The 20,503-nt window shown below is 42.6% G+C and overlaps 1 protein-coding gene across 4 annotated transcripts; it reads right to left on the reverse strand.

The window, feature by feature from the left end:
• Nucleotides 1–463: 463 nt before the first annotated feature.
• Nucleotides 464–13,257, reverse strand: LOC110535220 (zinc finger homeobox protein 2). Of its 4 annotated transcripts, none has more exons than XM_021620090.2 (5): nucleotides 13,154–13,257; nucleotides 9,143–9,295; nucleotides 8,665–8,725; nucleotides 4,178–8,361; nucleotides 464–3,850 (listed from the first exon to the last, which is right to left on the reverse strand). In XM_021620090.2, exons 4-5 carry the CDS (start codon nucleotides 8,219–8,221, stop codon nucleotides 3,455–3,457), a joined length of 4,440 nt encoding a protein of 1,479 aa, XP_021475765.2. In that variant the 5' UTR covers nucleotides 8,222–8,361; nucleotides 8,665–8,725; nucleotides 9,143–9,295; nucleotides 13,154–13,257; the 3' UTR covers nucleotides 464–3,454. The 4 variants fall into 4 exon arrangements, with proteins under 4 accessions (XP_021475765.2, XP_021475762.2, XP_021475761.2 ...); XM_021620087.2 differs by lacking the exon at nucleotides 13,154–13,257 and adding an exon at nucleotides 11,199–11,385; XM_021620086.2 differs by lacking the exon at nucleotides 13,154–13,257 and adding an exon at nucleotides 10,655–10,915.
• Between the last annotated feature and the right edge of the window lie 7,246 nt (nucleotides 13,258–20,503).

Here is a 20,503-nt window from a genome sequence, read left to right on the forward strand (position 1 = left end):
GTGTTAACCTAAGACCTTACTTTGAGCATTTATTCCCAAATCCTATTCTTTCCCCATTAATTTTTCCCATGGGGATGGCTGAACAAATATGGTGGTTAATGTTATTGCAAGAAAAGTGGAGTGAGAGGTGTTCCATTTACAGAGTAACTTCTACAATTAGTTATTATATTAGCAGATCAGGTTGGGTTGCAGATTCGGTTGTAATCTAGAAACTAAATATCTAACTGTAAACACCATGCATATTGAGAGCTCCTCATGGAGTAGAACTCTCATCACCTTATTCTACCGTATTCCTCTCTAGAAGCATCCACACCTCCAGGCCACATAGGCATATCCAGTGAATTGGCAAATACTCTTTGTCTACATGTTATCATAACCATCACAAGTGACTGGTGAGATTCATTTAACAAGCTGAGGAGCAATGAACCCAACTGACATACCAATAACATGGTAATAGGACCAGTTTTGTTGTTCAATTAAAATGTATTTATTTTCTGTATACCAAAGAAAACCAAATGGCGATCCAACACAAAATGAGAGTACAAGTAAGGAAAAAAAGCTGAATCAATATGCTAACACACTTATAACACACTGCCACCATTATTGTTCAATATTCATACCAATAAAAATTCTCTTTCTTGAGTAAAGAGACATCATTAAAACCGTTATGAGTCAACAATCAAAACAGTGATGAATAATGATAAAAATAGCAGAAGTAGTAGTTATAACAATAGTGATAATCAAGTGACAATGAATAGTGAATAGAATAAAAAGCATATCTCCATAAAACTACCTTGGACCGATCCCAGACTTGGAGCACAGCACTGTAACCCAGTCCTTGTTTTTAGACAAGCTACAGCTCGACACCATAACAAAAGAAAATAAAATAAAAAAGATTAGTAATTATGAAGGATATTTTAAAAGTGTAGTCTATGAGCCAAATCAAGTGCCTGCCCCAGGTTGTGAAGGCTGAAATGCATTCATCTGTAGCTCATGGTAAAAATCTTGGACTGGCTCAAATGTCAAGCCATGGGAGTTCCTTTACAGTTTGCATGAAGAACATCTCTGCTGCTCTGTCAACCTCAAGATTGCTTTTTGGTTTTTTTAAATGACAGAAAGCAAAAGGAAGGATAACTTTGGAATATTATTTTTTTCTTAATATATTTCTTAAAAAAAAAAAAAAGTGTAATTTGTCATTTTGCATTTTGTCAAAACTATTAATAGTAACATTATTAATATACAACTTAAAACAGAAGGAAAAATATCTTTAGTATTTTATGTGTCCTTCAAAACAGCACCTTTCATAGTTTGTGCGGTCTTGACTTTTTGCATGTCCCAATTGCTTACAGAAGTATCCCCAGTAAGACAAAGGTGACGACTAGAGTACCCAACTGACTCCCTTCTCCTGGACTTGCATTGTTTCTACCCATACACAGATAAGTACTAGCTTGCAACCACATATGTTTCAAGACAGAAAAAAAAGAAATTACATCTCAGAAATTAAACCCCGTTCTTTTCTAGTCCTTGTTGTCAAGTCTGTTTCATTTGACCTCCCCAGGAAGTTGATGTATCCTGAACAAAAATATAAAAACGCAACAATTAACTGTTTTACTGAGTTACAGTTCATATGAGGGAATCAGTCAACTTAAATAAATTCATTAGGCCCTAATCTATGGATTTCACATGATTGGGAATACAGATATGCATCTGTTGGTCAAGGATAACTTAAAAAAAGAAGAAGAAATGGGCCTCAGGATGTCATCACAGTATTGCCGTGCTTCCATAACCCCACCATGGGGTACTTTGTTCACAACGTTGACATTAGCAAACTGCTCGCCCACAAGACGCCATACACATGGTCTGCGGTTGAGGCCAAATTCTCAAAAACAACGTTGGAGGTGGCTTGTGGTAGATAAACTAACATTAAATTCTCTAGCAACAGCTCTGGTGGCTATTCCTGCATTCCAATTGTACACTCAAAACTTGAAACATCTGTGGCATTGTGTAACAAAACTGCAAAAAATTTAAAAAATGAAGTGGCCTTTTGTCTCCAACACAAGGGGCACTTGTGTAAGGATCAGCTTGTTGATATGCCACACCTGTCAGGTGGATAGATTATCTTGGCAAAGGAGAAATGCTCACAAACAGGGATGTGATCACATTTGTGTGTTCTTGGACAATTTCTGGGATCTTTTTTTCTGCTCATGAAACAACACTTTACATGTTGCATTTATATTTGTGTTCAGTGAATATTGTTTGTTAAGGAATATCACTCGTTTCAATCTTACACTTGACATTATTTGTTGTGGATATTTTTCCTTGACCAAATAAGGAAATGTTATTTTCTTGTTCAACATTCATTCAATAGATCTTAAAAACACCAGTAGTGAATTAATAAATGTAGAAATAATTTAACAAGTGTCAGGACTAAGACTTTCCTTGCACAGCAGTAAGGTCTGATCCGTTTTGTTTGATGTTTAATGAGTTAATGTAGATATTTTTTTTTGACAGACTGCAAGTACCAAAAACAATGTTTCCAATGTAATTCATGTAACTTACAATAACACATCCAACATGCAACACGCACATCTTTCATTAAGTAGAAAGACACTGCATAAGAATGCTTAAGAATAAAAACGTTTCATACAATGTAAAACGCATCAAAGTGCCGTATAATGAGAGTCTGCCCTCTTCAGCCTCTCGTTTCCCTGTCTATAGAGGATTGTCATGAGAACAGTGAGTGGGTGTGTCTGAAATGGAACCCTATATAGTGAACTACTTTTGACCAGGGCCCATGGAGGATTCCATTTCAGCCACAGCCAGTGTGTTTACAGGAGGGGATAATCTGTTCAGTTTAACAGGCCAATTCTAGTCATAAGCAGTTAAAAAGTACCTTCCGATTCCATGTGAAGTAGCATACACCATCTGAACACACGCCATCCCTATCCATACAGGAAGCTTGTAGTGACACACAATCAAGATGGCAAGTTCAACACCACTAAAAAACAGAGCTACTTCTCATTTCTGGTCCAACTCTATACAGTTGCAGGTAATCCCAGCAGTCTTTTTTTAGTCAGTCAGATAATGGCCTAATTGTTTTTTTTTTGCATAAGCACAGTCTTTAGGGATAATACACAAGTATTATAAGAGTGATTTAAAAACTGGGCCAGGATGGTTAAGGACAATATTATAACCGCAGCCCAGGACAATATAAGGGACTGGTAAATGTTCACTCATTTGATAACTTTTGGTGAAGCAGTGTGACAACAGTGTATCCAGTTTGGACACAAGAACTCGGGAGAAAGACGTCCAATGCGAGGGAGCAAGGGTGGTAGGTGACTGGGCCTTTCCATCACACATTAAAGAATATTAGCTTGGAGGACCAGTGCCCAATGTGTTTATAAACATTTAAGGAGCCCAATGGGTCCAGTCTTTACCAGCACTGATGGGTGCCTTAGCTGGTGCTGCTGGGTAAGGGTGGGGAAGCTGAAGGGTCCTCCACACAAGACCCGGAGGCGGAAACAGAAATAGACCCGCTATCAGATTTATTGTTGATGATGGTCGCTGGCTGGCCAAAGTTAGTGGTTCTCAGAGTGGCTAAATGTCGAAGGGAGAAGACATGGGATCTTGCTGCTGCTCTGGACTCAAAGCTTGTGTTGCAGGCCTGGCACTTGCCTCTCAGCGTCTCTCGGCCTGCAGGCTGGCCTCCGGCTGGGGGAGAAGAGGGCTCCAGGACGGTCAGCTGAACCGGTTTGGGAAGGATGGGACGGTGGGCTCGCAGAGCGTTGTACTGCAGGTAGCTGCCCGAGCTCATGTCAATCGTCTTGGAGGGATCTGACGACACAGGAGACTACAAAAGACAGAGAAAGAAAAAAAAAGTCACTCCAACACTGGCTTCTGACATACATGTTCAACAAAAGGTCACTGGTGTATTACCTCAACATACAGTTCTAGACAAGAAGCTACGTTTTAGAGCTGGTTTCCCCAGACACAGATTCAGCCTAGTCCTGGACTAAAACACATGCACAATGGAGATTTCCATTGAAATTGATTTTTGTCCACAACTGGGCTTAATCTCTTTCCTAAATAGCTGCCTGTAAAGTTTTTTTTTAAATTATTTTTTTATAAATATCTCCACAGACCAATTCATTGCATACTGTACAGTAAAATGTCTGACCAGTTTCTCCTGCTGCAGCCTCCAGCGTTTCTCCTTGGCGCGGGTATTCTGGAACCAGATCTGGACCACCTTGAGCGGCAGCCCGAGCTCCGTCCCTACCGCCTCACACTCCATGGCGTTAGGGTGGGCGCACGTCTCATAGCACGACTGCAGGATGGACAGCTGCAGACAGGACAGGTGTGTGCGTGGCCTGCGGGTGGTGGAGTGGTGCAGGAAGCTGCTCTCCGATGGAGAGGTCTTAGCGATGGTGACAATGCTGACTGTGGTTTGATTACTTGCGCTTGCTGTTGTGGTGGTGGTGGGGGTGGTAGTTGCCGTGGCAGCAGAGGCAGGAGCGGAGGCCGTGGCAGCAGCAGGAGCGGAGGACGTGGCAGAAATGGTGATGGCAGTGGGGGCAGCAGCTGCACCGACAGCTGTGAAGGTACGGGGTGCTGACAGACCCAACTGTTCCCTAGACAGTGTGTTGATCTTAAAGGGGCCCTTGGCCGACCAGTAATTGAGCCCATTTTGCCTTTGTGACGTCGCAGCAGGAGACTTGCTAATTGGCGTCGAGGGCAGTTTTGGCACCATGCGGTTGGTGGATCCAGGCCTGGCGAGTGGCTTCGCTTGGTTACGAGCATCCACTTCTTCATCATCATCTTCCCCAACTTCCTCTTCAGGCGCATGTTTGGGAAGGGGGCGAGGCGGGGGAGGTCGGATTTCCTTGTGGACGACAGGGAGAGCTGGAGCGATGTTTTTGGGGGCAATTTTGACCATTGTGACATTGTTTGTCAACTCCATTTTGGTCTTTGGCACTGCAGACACACTGTGGCTCACGGAGGAAACGGAAGAGGCCACCTCCTTGGGTCTGTTTGGAACAGTTTTTTTCACATTTTCCTCCTTCTTCACCTCCATCTTTGGGATGGCCCGTACTGGATTGGCTACAGTTGAGACGCTGCTGTTGGAGTTTGATTTGGGGGTGCTGGAGAAGATGGGTTGTGACAGTGGCCAGGTGAACTTGATGAGTGGTTTGCCCACTGCTGCCAGAGTGCCATCACTGATGAAGCGAACCTCACCCTTGCGCTCCCTAGCCCGCATGTTCTGGAACCAAATCTGTACAACTTTCTTTGGGAGATGGACCCACTCTGATATCTGCTCAAACTCGTGTTTCCCAGGATTTGGGTCTTTGAAATAGCAGCCATAAAGCACATTTAGCTGCTCAGCCTGGATGATGGTCCTGGAACGTCTCATGTCGCGGTACCGCCGTGCTTTGGGCCTGCCTTTCTGGTCCCTCTCCTCTTTTTCTCTCATGTAGACAGTGCTGGCCTTGGCCATGTTATTCCCACTGACAAATCCACTGCTGTTGGAAGTCGCTTGCTCAGGCTTGACCTTGACCACAATGAGTCTCCCTTCCCCAGGTACCCCAAAAGCTGTGGGCCTTAGACCGAGTCCATCAAGCAGACGGCCCTTTTGTGCTGAAGTCTTGTCACCCGTGAGAGATGTTGAGCTGTTGCTTTTCCCAATGCTGAGATCTAAAGCAGCCTCACAGTCTCCTCCATTAGGCATGTAGTGGGATGTGTGGGTATGGGAGGAGAGGGATGATGTAATGAGAGGGTCAGAGAACCGGGTGATGTTAGGGGGGTTTGGAAAGGCAGGTACTTTGCCTCCATCTCCTTCTGCAACTCCGAGCCCAACCACTGAGGGAGGGAGAGAGAGAACATAAGGGCTATGGAACTGATTTGAGAATGGAGTGAGGGACAGAGACAGAGGGAGGGAGTGTAGAATACCACTTGGAAGCCTTTGATGGTCAATGGTGACGGGAAGGTGGGAAGGAGGATCAGCTTGGGCCTCTAGTTGTAAATCCACGTCGGGGTCTAGTCTCTCCTTCTTAACCTCTACCTCCTCCCGCTCCAACTCCCTCTTTCTCTTTCTTCTCTTTGCTCTCTGAGCTGCGGCCTCCTCGGCATCATCGTCATCCTCAGCGTCTGAGAGGAACACAGTGGTGGAGCGCAACACCTTTCCTCCTGAACCCTTGTCTCCTGACAGTTCTACCAGAGCCTCCTCTTTAGCAGGGCTGCCTGGCCCCTCCCTCATGGAGCCACTCAGGCTGTCCTCATCACTCACAATGACAGAGGTGTAGAATTCTTCATTGTCTGAGGTCAGACACGAGTCCCCTTGGCTCTCCCTCCCCATCTCTTTACGCCCTCCACTATTTGACAAATCCATCGCGTGACTGCCAGAGGCCTCGTCGCTGACCCCACCCTCGGTCTCATCTATTGTAAGACAACCTTCCTCCTCGTCGTTATCAAGACCCTTGTATTTTTTACCATAGCCTGCAATGCTGCTCACGCGCTCTGTTCCCCCAGCTATCTGCCGCTCTTTGGCTCGTCGGGCGTCGGTGAGCCACTTGCGTACCTCCACCTCGGTGAGCCCCACCTCCCTGCCCAACGACTCACAGTCGTCACGGGGAGGACTGGCTGCATCAGCCTCGCTACGCGACTCCAGAAACGCACGCATAACCTGTATCTGGAACTCTGACAGTATCGGGGGGCCTGAGAAGTGGCGAGCCCTGAAATGATCATGGCGACGAGTTGAATCGGGGGAATTTAAGGTGCGTTTAGAGGGGCTAGATTCCGGGGAGCAGACAGAGGCATAAGGGCTTGTGCCAACTTCAGATTTTTGAGGGGTAGAATCAGGGCTAAGCAAAAGATTTAAAGTGGTAGGACTTAGGCTTGAGTTGCTGGTAACAGACGGTGAGCGGTCACTACACTTGTCATTGTCCCCCACTTTCTCATCTGGCCCCATGTGACCTGCTGAGTTCCCGCTCTCTGTTGTGCTCTCTTTCATTTCAATTTCTCCATCTATCATACATGACTCAGCCCTGTTATTTTTACCTACTAAGGCGCCGAGATGCTCTTGTGCATATCCCTTACCATCCTCCTCACAAATCTCTCTTTCTCCATCACCACATTCCATGGACCAACTGTCCTCCTTCTCAGCCTTAAGTGATCCTTTCTCCTCAGCTGTCGCCTCGTTTGTGTCTTGCTTCACTTTGCTCTTGTTTGTTTGGCTGTCTTCTGAACAGGCTTGTGAGATTGCTTGGAGACCGACAGCTGGCCACTGGTTCTGTAAGCTACTGAGTCTTTGGGCCAGGATAGCTTGCTGGGCAGCATTGAGACCTAGTAGGGGTATTGACTGGGTCAGAAGCTCTGGGTTTAGTCTCTGGCTTTGTGTTTGGAGCCCATTCAGGATAAAGGGGATGAGCATCTGAGTCTGGGTTATGAGCTGAGGTGAGGCCGTGGCAGGGGATGCACCAGCCGCAAACAGAGAGGGGAGGAGGGAGGGGAGGAGGGTGTGAGAGATAGAGCTTGGGCTGGACGTGAGGAGGGTGAGAAAAGCAGAGACTGCCTGAGCAGAGGTCACAGGGGAGGAAAGCAGTGAGGGAGACGGCTGGGTTTGAATTGCATCTCCATCTTTGTTAGTCATTGCTGCAGCAGCCAGGCTTGCCGGGGTGACACAATTGCTGCTGGGGGTGCTAACCAACTGTGCAGCACTGCCCCCAGACGTAACAACTAAGTTAGTAGCCATATTGGTCCTTCCTGAATTTCCACCTGCACTGTTGGCAGAGATTCCTGCATTTCTGCTACGAGTTTGGTGCAAAACAGATTTCAAATGACTCTCCAGGGTGATGGCATGGTTGTAAGAGACTCGACACACAGTGCACTGGTAGGGCTTGTTTGATAGATATGGCCGAGACAGAAAAGGGACTGAGGGAGTGGCTGGGGTCCCATTTTCGCCACCCTGTTTTAGGGATCCGGTTCTCATCCGTTGCACATGAGATGCAGAGTTGTAGTGAACACTTAATGTGGTCCTGGTAGGAAAAGCCTCTAAGCACGCATTACACTTGAATGGAGGACTGTCATCACCTTCAGCCATTACACAATTTGTACCCCTTGACTCTTCATTGTTGTCAGGTGTTTCTGTGGACTGATCTCTCTCCTGATGTGTCTCAAAGACAACTCCACCTCCCTCCAGGTCTCTAGCTCCCTCTGCCTCCTTATCCATCTCTTTATCTCCAGACCCAATGAGAGTGTGCCTACTGTCGGAATTATGTTGGGGTCCGTCAGTGTTCTCATTATTATGACACGGGTCTGAGAGGGAGGCGGAGGAGGCTTCTAAAAGCTCCAGCTGTAATGACGAAGCATCTGATGTAAAGGAGAAAGGCAAGATATTTCAACAGCTTTTTTTGGTAGATGGAACCCTGACAGCACCCGATTAATGTATTACCTGACAAACACAAATACAGTCATAGCAAAAAAAATTATGCTTGTAGGTGTAACAATACCCTCTTAGTAACAGGCGTTTAAAATTAGCACACGCTAGATGTTTAGGTTCCTCTGTCAATGTGCTTGTATCCACTATTCAAATAAATTCATAAACACAATATTGATAAACTAATCCACAGTGCAAAATGGTGGGTACTGCGGTCATTCAAAGGAGAAAGTCACCTGCGTCATGCTGAACATCGGTGTCCCCGTCCACTCCACTCGCCCCCTGTTTGGGAGCAGCCTGGTGAAGAAAAAGTGATTAATTCATTCTGAAAAAGGAAACTTTACCTTCAGACTAAATTCTGCTGACACGGGAACCAACTGCTTAGCTTTGCAGTCCAACAAGAGAGCATCTTACTACAAATTGGTGACTCATTCTGCAATATTTCACATAACCAGTGATCCACTACTAATAATGCCCTAAGGGGGTAAATAAAATTATATTGAACGGTCTACAGTCCCACAATTATGTATACACACAATGTACAATAATGTATCATGTATACACACAATGTTCAATGTACATACACACAATGTACAATAATGTATCATGTATACTGTTTAACATCCAAGTATCATTCATGACACACATCACCATAATAACAGACACCCAAGTCAAGTTTTGTAGACCCATGTGATGTAGCGTAGCACTACTCACAATGTCCAGCAGCTTGTCTACACAGTTAGGGAGCACACTATGACTGTCAGACAGGTGCAGAGAAAGGGAGCCCCTGTCTGGTAACCCTTGTTGACACAGGGGGCACAACCACACCTCGTTGCTTTCACTGCACACCGTCTCTCCAGACTTCTCCTGCAAGATCAAAATGTGTTTCAGTGGATAGAAAAATATTGCTTTGAAATTAGAACCATATCCAGGGGTGTTTATTTGTATTATTATTATTTTTTTTATGTCATAGGCTACACAGTGCAAATGGTATTTCAGTAAGTATGTTGGAAATATAAATCTACATAAACCTAAATAGTGAGAGTAATCCAAGTTACGCCTCAATATAGATAACAGAAGAAACACATACAGCCTATCGCTAGTCTTAATTGTTTAGGCTATACAGCCAAAATAGTATGACGAACTTGGACCAAATAAATCAATAAAAACAGACAAATAAAAATACAGAATATTTTCTGACTTGAATGCAATGTCACTTCACTTGGTACGAATAAACAGTTTTTCCACTTCAATTAAATCGTTGTGAATGGCCTGATTATTGACCTTGACCAGCATACATTTACCAAATTTCAGAGACAAGTACGATATCTAGGATCATGCAAAACATAACATGTCGCTTTATTGTAACTAATGAGCGAACCATGGGCCATTTGAACGTGATCACACACACACACACCTATATAATAGCCTTGTAAATGGCCAGCATACCCCAACCACGAGACAATGCAGTGTTGTTCTTTTCCAAAGCCACTCGGCAGACATTGAATTGTGTAATTAGACCAAACGACCCTATTATTAGGCTACAACTTTCAATACCGGTACTTCTAAACGAATCGATGAGCGATAAAAAGATACATGTCGAATACCAACACTCCGCTGTATTGCCCACTTCCGTCCTCACCAATTAGCTAGCTAGCCGTGCCCAGAAAATATCGTTTTACCAACAAGGTTGCTTGATTATTATAGTTGAGAGAGAGAGTGCCGTGCGTTATAAACCATAGTTTAAGGATTTATACAACGGTATTGATACATTCCCATTGCTCTTCATTCTTTAGCTAATTAAGGTACAGATTAATTAGATACGCGGAACAGTGATGAATCAATTAGCTAGCAAGCTAGTTAGTTAGCCAAGCTATCAACGTTGTGATGCTAACTAATGTTATGAAATGCAACAAACACTAGTTCCTCTGCAATTATAAAGGACGGCAAAAACAGAGACTCGAAACGTACCGCATTGATTATTCATTTACGGTGCGAAATTAAAACCAAATGATCAAACAATCGTGCCAGCCTGTTAGCCTGCAAGATAACCCGTCGCACTCTCAACTAGCTAGTCCAGAAGACAAAAAAAATAAAATAAACTTATCCCAGGTGTGCATGGCTACACATCCTGAAGCATAGCGTTCCACTACAAATAGATACATAGACGGAGTCGCTAGGCTTTTGGTTCCCATCCGAAACCTCGGCCTTGAGTGGTTCCCTTACCCCACAGATTATGGGCTTCCAATCGGGCATCCAGTATTACGCCACCCGCTGCCTGCTCAACAGCGCAAATTGAGGCCTACATGGACTAAGCTATTTAATTAATGAATATGGCTTCCCTTCACAGATGTGTAAAAAAAAAAAAAAAAAAAACGCACCCCTCCTCCCTCACCATTCCACAAAACCCAGGACGCATTTTAATGATCAGTTTCATTATCCAAGAGTTTTAGTATTCACGAACATCTTTAACAAATCATTGTAGATAGCTTCGTGCAATAATTGACCAAATAAATCAAACGCTAAGCTACTTGAAACAGACTACATGCACACTGCGCACGGCAAAGGGGGGTGGTGGGGTGAAGAGAAGGGGAGGCAGAAAAGTTTTGGACATTTATGTTCGAATTCGGTGCATAGAACTATTTGATATACAACAATTCATCGTTCGATTGTTGTTCAAATGATAGTTTCAATCTTTCAAGCACAATCGCAATTAAGACATCGACAATATCGTTTAATTAACTTCTGAGCAATTAGTTAATGCATTTACCTGCATGGTCGCCGCTCCAGCACACGCTTCCTCTCGCTCTTTAAAACTGAAAAGTTTTCCTGCTCGCCCTCCCTCGCCTGTTCTCTCTCTCCCTTCGTCTCTCTCCCTCCCTCTTCTCTCTAGTAAACACACGACAGCTCCCCCCAAGGCTGATCGCTGACATTCAGCAGGGACGCAGACGTGTCGTCAATATAAAACCTTTATGTAACAATATGAGTTGATTCAAATAATATTTGTCTCGTCGAACCAGTTTTGCTGTTTAATGTAATGAGGCATGCTGAGAGTGGGCTTTTCCAGAGCCATGGCGACTGTTCTGAATAAGCATTTGTAAAATTCAATCAACCGGATTGAATCAGATTTCATACCCAACATCCTGATCCTGTATGGGGTCATCAGATTAGGATTAAAATAACTAAACAGAGTGAATAGTTTACAGATTGAAACTTTAAACAACTATATCGGAAATGTATCTCGATAAAACGTTACATTTATTTCGAAATATAGTGAGCCAATATATGTATTCGATTAAAGCTATTTGATTTCTGTTTTGTTTCTGAGTCCAGCAATTGTAGGCTATTCAATGAGATTGGCGCTTTTCACTTGGGCCTAATAGAATCGACCCCTATGTAATTAGGTCACTTCTTCTACTGCTTCTATTATATCATGGCGGTACACAAACAAACGTTTAAGTCACTTCTTATTTCACCAAACACTTTTATATTAATGTACATTTTATTGCAAAGTAGTGCGTCACAATAGTTGCATTAGTCACGGGGGATTAGGGTTATAACAAAGATAGAAAGAGTATATTGGATATGTTTAAAAACTGTTACAGTTGTTTTCCAATCTCTGTAATGTACCTTTTCTGCGTTATTATGACGGGCTATGATGCCCGGGAATGCAGTAATTACCTAGGTGTCCACACTGCGCCTTTCTAAAATACTTGCAGCTGTCAGGGATTTAGGAAAACTCAAACTCCAACCTGTTTTGCGTGATTGTTGATCGGTAATAACTTGTTACCATATCCTTACCACTATATGCCGTGCTTTTATGTCCGATAATTGTGTATTTATGTTATAAATATTTTATATTTTCTTTATTTTTCCCCCCTCCACATTTAGTTCTGTTGGACGATTAGAGGGTTCAAGGAAAAATGGTTGTCTACCTACAAAGATACCGCTCAGAGCACTATGTAAAATTACTAAATGCACATACAGCTGCACTGTTACATTGTAACAAATAGTAGCTGACTAATGTCAGAGAAAATTCTGTACATTATAATACTTTGTTTTAGTTTGTCATGTCCTTAACTTTGTCTAATTAAAATGGTTAACACTAAAAGTATGGTCTAATTTTGTTATTACAAACATGCAATGAAAAGTTATTATGATTGGTTTCCAGGTATGTCCTGCTGTGCTGTCTAGGTGGCGTCTTCGTTTTCCCAAGGCAGTTAAACCAAAACCACGCCCCGTTATTCAGAGAGGCGTTCTACAACGCTTTGAGCGCTCTCCAAGTCCGGAAGTGAATATCACGTAGCGCGAATTTTCAGTCACTGATTAATAACATTTTCCCTTGTATTTCAAGATTGAAAAATATAATAACATAATGTCGTGGACCGAGCTAGCCATTAACATCCCTTAACGCTCAAAGACATATTCAATGGCTGTAGCATAGCGTATTCGACTGAATGATTAGCTAGTAAATATGAGACATTATGAATAATGAGCATTTGCTTTTACCTGATAGTAGCCTACTAATGATAATATAACTTCAAATACCGAGATGGGTTAACTTAGCTGACCTTCAATTTAGGGAATTCAGCAGAGTTATGAGACATTTGTACAACTCATTGAAACTCTGAAAATAAATACATGGGCAAATGTTACCAAACATGATAATAATAGGCCTGCATTACGGTAGGCAGCTAATTGTTAAATTACACTTAACATTCTTACCTTGGAAGGTCACTGTCTCTGCGCTGATCGCCTGTGAGTGAGACAACGCTAGCTAGCCAATGGGAGCGTAATAGAACACCGGGGGCGTGGTTTTTAGCTTACCTGCGTTGAGAAAAAGAAAGACGCGTCTGGGTGTCATTGACCTAGTACATGGTAATTCAACCACTTTTAAAGAACAATGAACTACAAACCTGTCCATATGCGGTGTCAGTCAAATCAGAGCAATCACTTTCTGTGTCACTGAATGATACGTTCGTTCATCTGCCATTCAGCAAGATTTGGATCCACTCTGGCTGGGGATGTTGGATGATTGGGAATGTGTCTTCCAACCTCTATCACCACACTAGTTGTGTTTGGTCTTGTTAACCTTGTTAACTTGTTAACTTGTTAACTTGTTAACTTGTTTACCTTACAAATGAAATACAAGATCCAAAAGCATTGCTTGTTGTTTGGTGTTTTAGTCTGGGTTTCTGTACAGCACTTTGAGATATCAGCTGATGTAAGAAGGGCTTTATAAATACATTTGATTTGAGCTGGAGTGCTAATCTCAGTTGCTACACTTTATCAGACATGATGGCGCCGACGGAGATGGCAGCATCGCGACTAGCTCTTAAGCAACACTGCAATATTTTGTTTGTTTATGTACTCTTTATGTACTCTTTATGTACTTTTTTTTTACGTTATTAGCTCAGGAATTGTTTTGTGTCATTACTTACAGCCCGGGAAGAACTATTGTTCATCAGCCAAGATCTCAGAAGAAATGTAGACCTCCACAAGTCGGGTTCATCCTTGGGAGCAATTTCTACAGTGCCTTGCGAAAGTATTCGGCCCCCTTGAACTTTGCAACCTTTTGCCACATTTCAGGCTTCAAACATAAAGATATAAAACTGTATTTTTTTGTGAAGAATCAACAACAAGTGGGACACAATCATGAAGTGGAACGACATTTATTGGATATTTCAAACTTTTTTAACAAATCAGTTACCACGTTCATCTGTTCAAACAATAGTACGCAAGTAGAAACACCATGGGACCACGCAGCCGTCATACCGCTCAGGAAGGAGACGTGTTCTGTCTCCTAGAGACGAACATACTATGGTGTGAGATGTGAAAATCAATACCAGAACAACAGCAAAGGACTTTGTGAAGATGCTGGAGGAAACAGGTACAAAAGTATCTATATCCCCAGTAAAACGAGTCCTATATGAAAGGCTGCTCAGCAAGGAAGAAGCCACTGCTCCAAAACCGCAATAAAAAAGCCAGACTACGGTTTGCAACTGCACATGGGGACATAGATCGTAGTTTTTGGAGAAATGTCCTCTGGTATGATGAAACAAAATAGAACTGTTTGGCCATAATGACCATCTTCATGTTTGGAGGCTTGCAAGCCGAAGAACATCATCCCAACCATGAAGCACGAGGGTAGGAGCATAATGTTGTGGGGGTACTTTGCTACAGGAGGGACTGGTGCATTTCACAAAATAGATTGCATCATGAGGGAGGAAAATTATGTGGATATATTGAAGCAACATCTCAAGACATCAGTCAGGAAGTTAAAGCTTGATCACAAATGGGTCTTCCAAATGGACAATGACCCCAAGCATGCTTCCAAAGTTGTGGCAAAATGGCTTAGGGACAACAAAGTCAAGGTACTGGAGTGGCCATCACAAAGCCCTGACCTCAATCCTATAGAAAATTTGTGGGCAGAACTGAAAAAGCGTGTGCGAGCAAGGAGGCCTACAAACCTGACTCAGTTAGTCCAGTTCTGTCAGGAGGAATGGGCTAAAATTCACCCAACTTATTGTGGGAAGCTTGTGGAAGGCTACCGTTTGACCCAAATTTCAAGGCAATGCTACCAAATATTAATTGAGTGTATGTAAACTTCTGACCCACTTTGAATGTGAAGAAAGAAATTAAAGCTGAAATAAAATCACTCTCTGCTATTATTCTGACATTTCACATTCTTAAAATAAAGTGGTGATCCTAACTGACCTAAAACAGGGAGATTTTACTAGGATTAAATGTCAGGAATTGTGAAAAACTGAGTTTAAATGTATTTGGCTAAGGTGCATGTAAACCTCCGACTTCAACTGTAGGTTAGGAATCACTGGCCACTTTTAGAAATGGATCACTAGCCACTTTAATAATGTCCCGTATCTAGCATTACTCATCTCCATAATGTATAAACCGCACTCCACACTATTCTACAGTATCTTAGTCACTGTTAAATTGTGTTTACATATTGCATCACCCATTTCAGACATATATACAGTATTGTATTCTAGACTACACCACTGACTGTTCAACAGCCATCTCCAGCACATCAGAGGCTGCTGCCTATAGACATAGATTAGGAATCACTGGCCACTTTAAGGACATGAAATACTAGCCACTTTAATAATGTCTCCGTATCTTGCATTACTTATCTCATATGTATATACTGTACTCTATACTATTCTACGGTATCTTAGTCCAATGCTGCTCTGACATATATGTATATATATATATATATATTCTTAATCCTTTCCTTACTTAGATTTATGTGTATTTTGGCTATATGTTGGGAAACTGGGCTAGAAGCACAAGCATTTCACTACACCTGCAAAATAAACACGTGTATGTGACCAATACATTTTGATTTGAATGTCATCCACAAAGCATGTCCCGCAGGCTCTAGTTTGGTCTTATCTTGATTATTGTCCAGTCATATGGTCAAATGCTGCAAAGAAGGACCTAGTTAAGCTGCAGCTGGACCAGAAAATGCTCTTCATTGTAATCAGAGGGCTAATATCAACTATGCATGCCAGACTCTCTTGGCTAAGAGTTGAGGAAAGACTGACTGCATCAATTCTTGTTTTTATAAGAAACAGTACTGTGTTTGAAATTCCAAATTGTTTGCATAGTCAACTTACATATAGCACTGACACACACACTTACCCCACTAGGGGTCTTTTCACAGACCACAGGTCCAGAGCAAATTCAAGGAAACGTACAGTATTATACAGAGTCCACGGAACTCCCTTCCATCTGATATAGCACGAGTGAACAGCAAACCTGGTGTCAAAAAAACAAATAAAGCAACACCTCATGACACAACGCCTCTCTCCCATGTGACCTACTTGTTGTGTATGTACTGACATGTATGTGTAACTCATAGATGCATGCATACACACACACACAACGTGTAAATTGTAAAGTATTTGGTCTTCTCCGTTATGCAGTGGCGATTTTAGCATGTAAATCTTGGTCTGGCAAACAAACAAAAAAATTTGGGGGATGAACGCCAGCTAAGTCACTACACAACACTAAACAATTCAAATTATTAGGGTGAGGCACATGGGCTACTAACAGCTTACTACACAACATACACTTAGTATTACATTCTTAGCTACTGTATACATATCTCCCTGGCATATTACATAATTTATGCAGCAGCATACAATACATTTTTGGACTCACTTTGTTGTGTTGTTCTCACTTGAACAGGAAAGTGGCGCGGGGCTCCTTGTGGGCTCTAGAAAGAGCCCCGAAATCCCGATTTACAATTCCGAGTTAGATGACCGCTTAAAATTATTTTCTGTATTTTCCCAGCCGGAGCTAGTTTTATCTGAGTTCCTAGTTGTCTTGAACTCATTGAAGTCTGAGATTTCCCAGTTCCGAGTTTCTAGTTGTTTTGAAGGCGCTAGAAATCATGCTGGATTGACGGCATGGCCATTGTAAAACTTTTGTTGCCCATGGTGTTACCCCCTTCATCGTGATATTCAATTGGTAGTTACAATCTTGTCTCATCGTTGCAACTCCCATACGGACTCGGCAAAGGTCAAGAGCCAAGCCGCACTGCTTCTTGACACGCTGCTAGCCTAACCCAGAAGCCAGCAGCACCAATGTGTTGGAGGAAACACTGTCGGACTGACGACCGAAGTCAGTTTGCAGGCACTTGGCCTGCCTCAAGGAGTCGCTAGAGTACAATGAGACAAGGACATCCCGGCTGGCGAAACCCTCCCCCAACCCGGACGACGCTGGGCCAATTATGCCTCATAGGTCTCCTGGTCACGGCCGGTTGTGACACAGCCTGGGATTGAACCCGGGGCTGCAGTGGCGCCGTAGCACTCATTGTTGAATTTGCAATTTCCAACTTGTTGTATAATGTTTATGTTCAATGGCCGATGAGCACCGATATGTTTTTATCAATCATTTATCTTCATATCCTTTATTTAACTAGGCAAGTCAGTTAAGAACAAATTCTTATTTACAATGACGGCCTACACCGGCCAAACCCGGACAACACTGGGCCAATTGTGCGCCGCCCTATGGGACTCCCAATCATGGCCGGTTGTGATACAGCTCAATTCAAACCAGGGTGTCTGTAGTGGCGCGTCTAGCACTGAGATACATTGGCTTAGACTGCTGCACCACTCGGGAGCCATATGACAAGGATTGAAAAGGATTTGCCAGTAGAATGCCAACTTGATGCATGATGATGACTTCTTGTCTAACTTGCTAGCTAACATTTTGAAAGTGTGATGTTGACATGATCAGTCCAATCACAGCTATGGTAAATATGTGATTTCACTTCATTTTATCTGTGGCCAATGACCTTGAGCCTTCTAGGATGGGCACGTCCAATGTAAGTATAAGGCAGCACCCAAGTGGCTTGAATTGTTTTGCTCTTCCTGTAGATTTTGTGGCGAAGTAGTGTCCCTTTGAGAGACAGAACACTGAGCCAATCACGGCGCAACTAGAAAACATTACAAACCCCTACACTCCGTAATTTCCACTGGCTGCCCCACCACCACAGAAAGCACTGAGCTAGGCTGAAACACTGCCAAAGTGTCAAAGTAACATGCAAAATGGGCAACAGCAACAAAAAAAAGCATGTGGTGCTCTGCCTGAATGACGCGTCGCCACTGCCGTTATGTGTCAGGACACTAGTAACTTGCTGTCGCCATTGGTGTCTATTAATGGGGATCATAATACAATTTTAAATAAAATCCTTGTAATTTGTTGCTATCCTTGCGGTTTTTTGGATGTCCTGATTTCAGGGTTTTCCTGTCGAGAATGCTATCCATATATAGAGTTTTATTGACATGACTTGAATTTTATAAGGTCTACACATCCACGTTTCAACATGCACTGGCACAATTTCAGTGGGTCATGTGACAGCAGAAGTGCACAGGCCACTGAGGTTTAAGTATGGACAAAGATGTTCTCATCTGTCTGTGGTATATACTAACAAGATACGTCTCTCCGAGTCCGCTCACAATGGGAGTCGTTGTCGTCAAAACGGCATGGCGGGATCTCTAGCTCACGCCTATCCTTTCTTTGGATTGGTGGATCCATCTCATTATTGTAATCTTTGTTTGAATATTCGATGAGGATTGTTGACGTCAACCGCCTGGATTCAATGGCGGTCGCATTGTTACAATACTATATACATAATATGACATTTAAAATGTATTTATTATTTTGGAGCTTCTGTGACTAATGTTTACTGTTCATTTTTGTGTATTATCTAATTCACTTGCATTGGCATATGTTTCCCATGCCAATAAAGCTCTTAAATTGAAATGGAATTCAGATGCCGCGGATAGAACAATGGGTTAGTTATAAACATTTTTGGAGATGCAATGCTACTAGCCTCATGCCATGAACATGCATAGCCATCTCTAGACAACTCCGATATAAAGTGTTTTTTTCTTCTCAAAGTTGCCGGGATGTCACGTATCCTACTTATTACGAAACGTATATTCGATCAAATATAAATCTTTCATTTTTTGTTGACCAAATTCGACACTCTCATTGACCTCCATACAAAAGCTCCTTGCTTGATGGTAAAAAAAACACCTGCTTTGAGGGAAACAGATTTTCAGCGGAGTTGGGTCTTCCTCTCTGGGCACAGTAAAAGACACGCAGGTATTCCAGTATTGTAAACATGGTGCATAGCTAACGTTTAGTTACTTTGGTCTGGTAATAGCTTGAAAACATCGGCAGAGAAGAACGGCTACAGATAACAACCGTTTTCATAAACTGACTCGTGACAACATAATTGGCAAGTTATTACACTTAATCTACAGTACCAAAGAACTGTCAAGCACGTTTAAGTGTATTTTAGGTATTTCAACTAGGCTAGCTGGTTAGATAGGTAACGTTAGTCCATAGATCTCGTCAGACAATACATGCGATGGTCAGCTAGTGATATGTAACTAAGGTTAGAGCAAGTTAATTGTGCTTCTTGTTTTGCCATAAATTATCCTAGCTAAGTATTTTGGTAGTAGTCTGTTAATCTCTCACACGACAAACACATTTATCTGACTCTTATCATTATTCACTTCTCATAGACAACATAATTTACTTCCCTGACAAGCTCACGGTCTATGGGCTCTGTCTAGTTTTTTTATTTATTTATTTATTTTACCTTTATTTAACCAGGTAGGCAAGTTGAGAACAAGTTCTCATTTACAATTGCGACCTGGCCAAGATAAAGCAAAGCAGTTCGACAGATACAACAACACAGAGTTACACATGGAGTAAAACAAACATACAGTCAATAATAAAGTATAAACAAGTCTATATACAATGTGAGCAAATGAGGTGAGAAGGGAGGTAAAGGCAAAAAAAGGCCTTGGTGGCAAGGTAAATACAATATAGCAAGTAAAACACTGGAATGGTAGTTTTGCAATGGAAGAATGTGCAAAGTAGAAATAAAAATAATGGGGTGCAAAGGAGCAAAATAAATAAATAAATTAAATACAGTTGGGAAAGAGGTAGTTGATAGGGCTAAATTATATGTGGGCTATGTACAGGTGCAGTAATCTGTGAGCTGCTCTGACAGTTGGTGCTTAAAGCTAGTGAGGGAGATAAGTGTTTCCAGTTTCAGAGATTTTTGTAGTTCGTTCCAGTCATTGGCAGCAGAGAACTGGAAAGAGAGGCGGCCAAAGAAAGAATTGGTTTTGGGGGTGACTAGAGAGATATACCTGCTGGAGCGTGTGCTACAGGTGGGAGATGCTATGGTGACCAGCGAGCTGAGATAAGGGGGGACTTTACCTAGCAGGGTCTTGTAGATGACATGGAGCCAGTGGGTTTGGCGACGAGTATGAAGCGAGGGCCAGCCAACGAGAGCGTACAGGTCGCAATGGTGGGTAGTGTATGGGGCTTTGGTGACAAAACGGATTGCACTGTGATAGACTGCATCCAGTTTGTTGAGTAGGGTATTGGAGGCTATTTTGTAAATTACATCGCCAAAGTCGAGGATTGGTAGGATGGTCAGTTTTACAAGGGTATGTTTGGCAGCATGAGTGAAGGATGCTTTGTTGCGAAATAGGAAGCCAATTCTAGATTTAACTTTGGATT

This window comes from Oncorhynchus mykiss, chromosome 11 (assembly GCF_013265735.2).
Source record: "Oncorhynchus mykiss isolate Arlee chromosome 11, USDA_OmykA_1.1, whole genome shotgun sequence".
Classification (NCBI taxonomy): domain Eukaryota; kingdom Metazoa; phylum Chordata; class Actinopteri; order Salmoniformes; family Salmonidae; genus Oncorhynchus; species Oncorhynchus mykiss.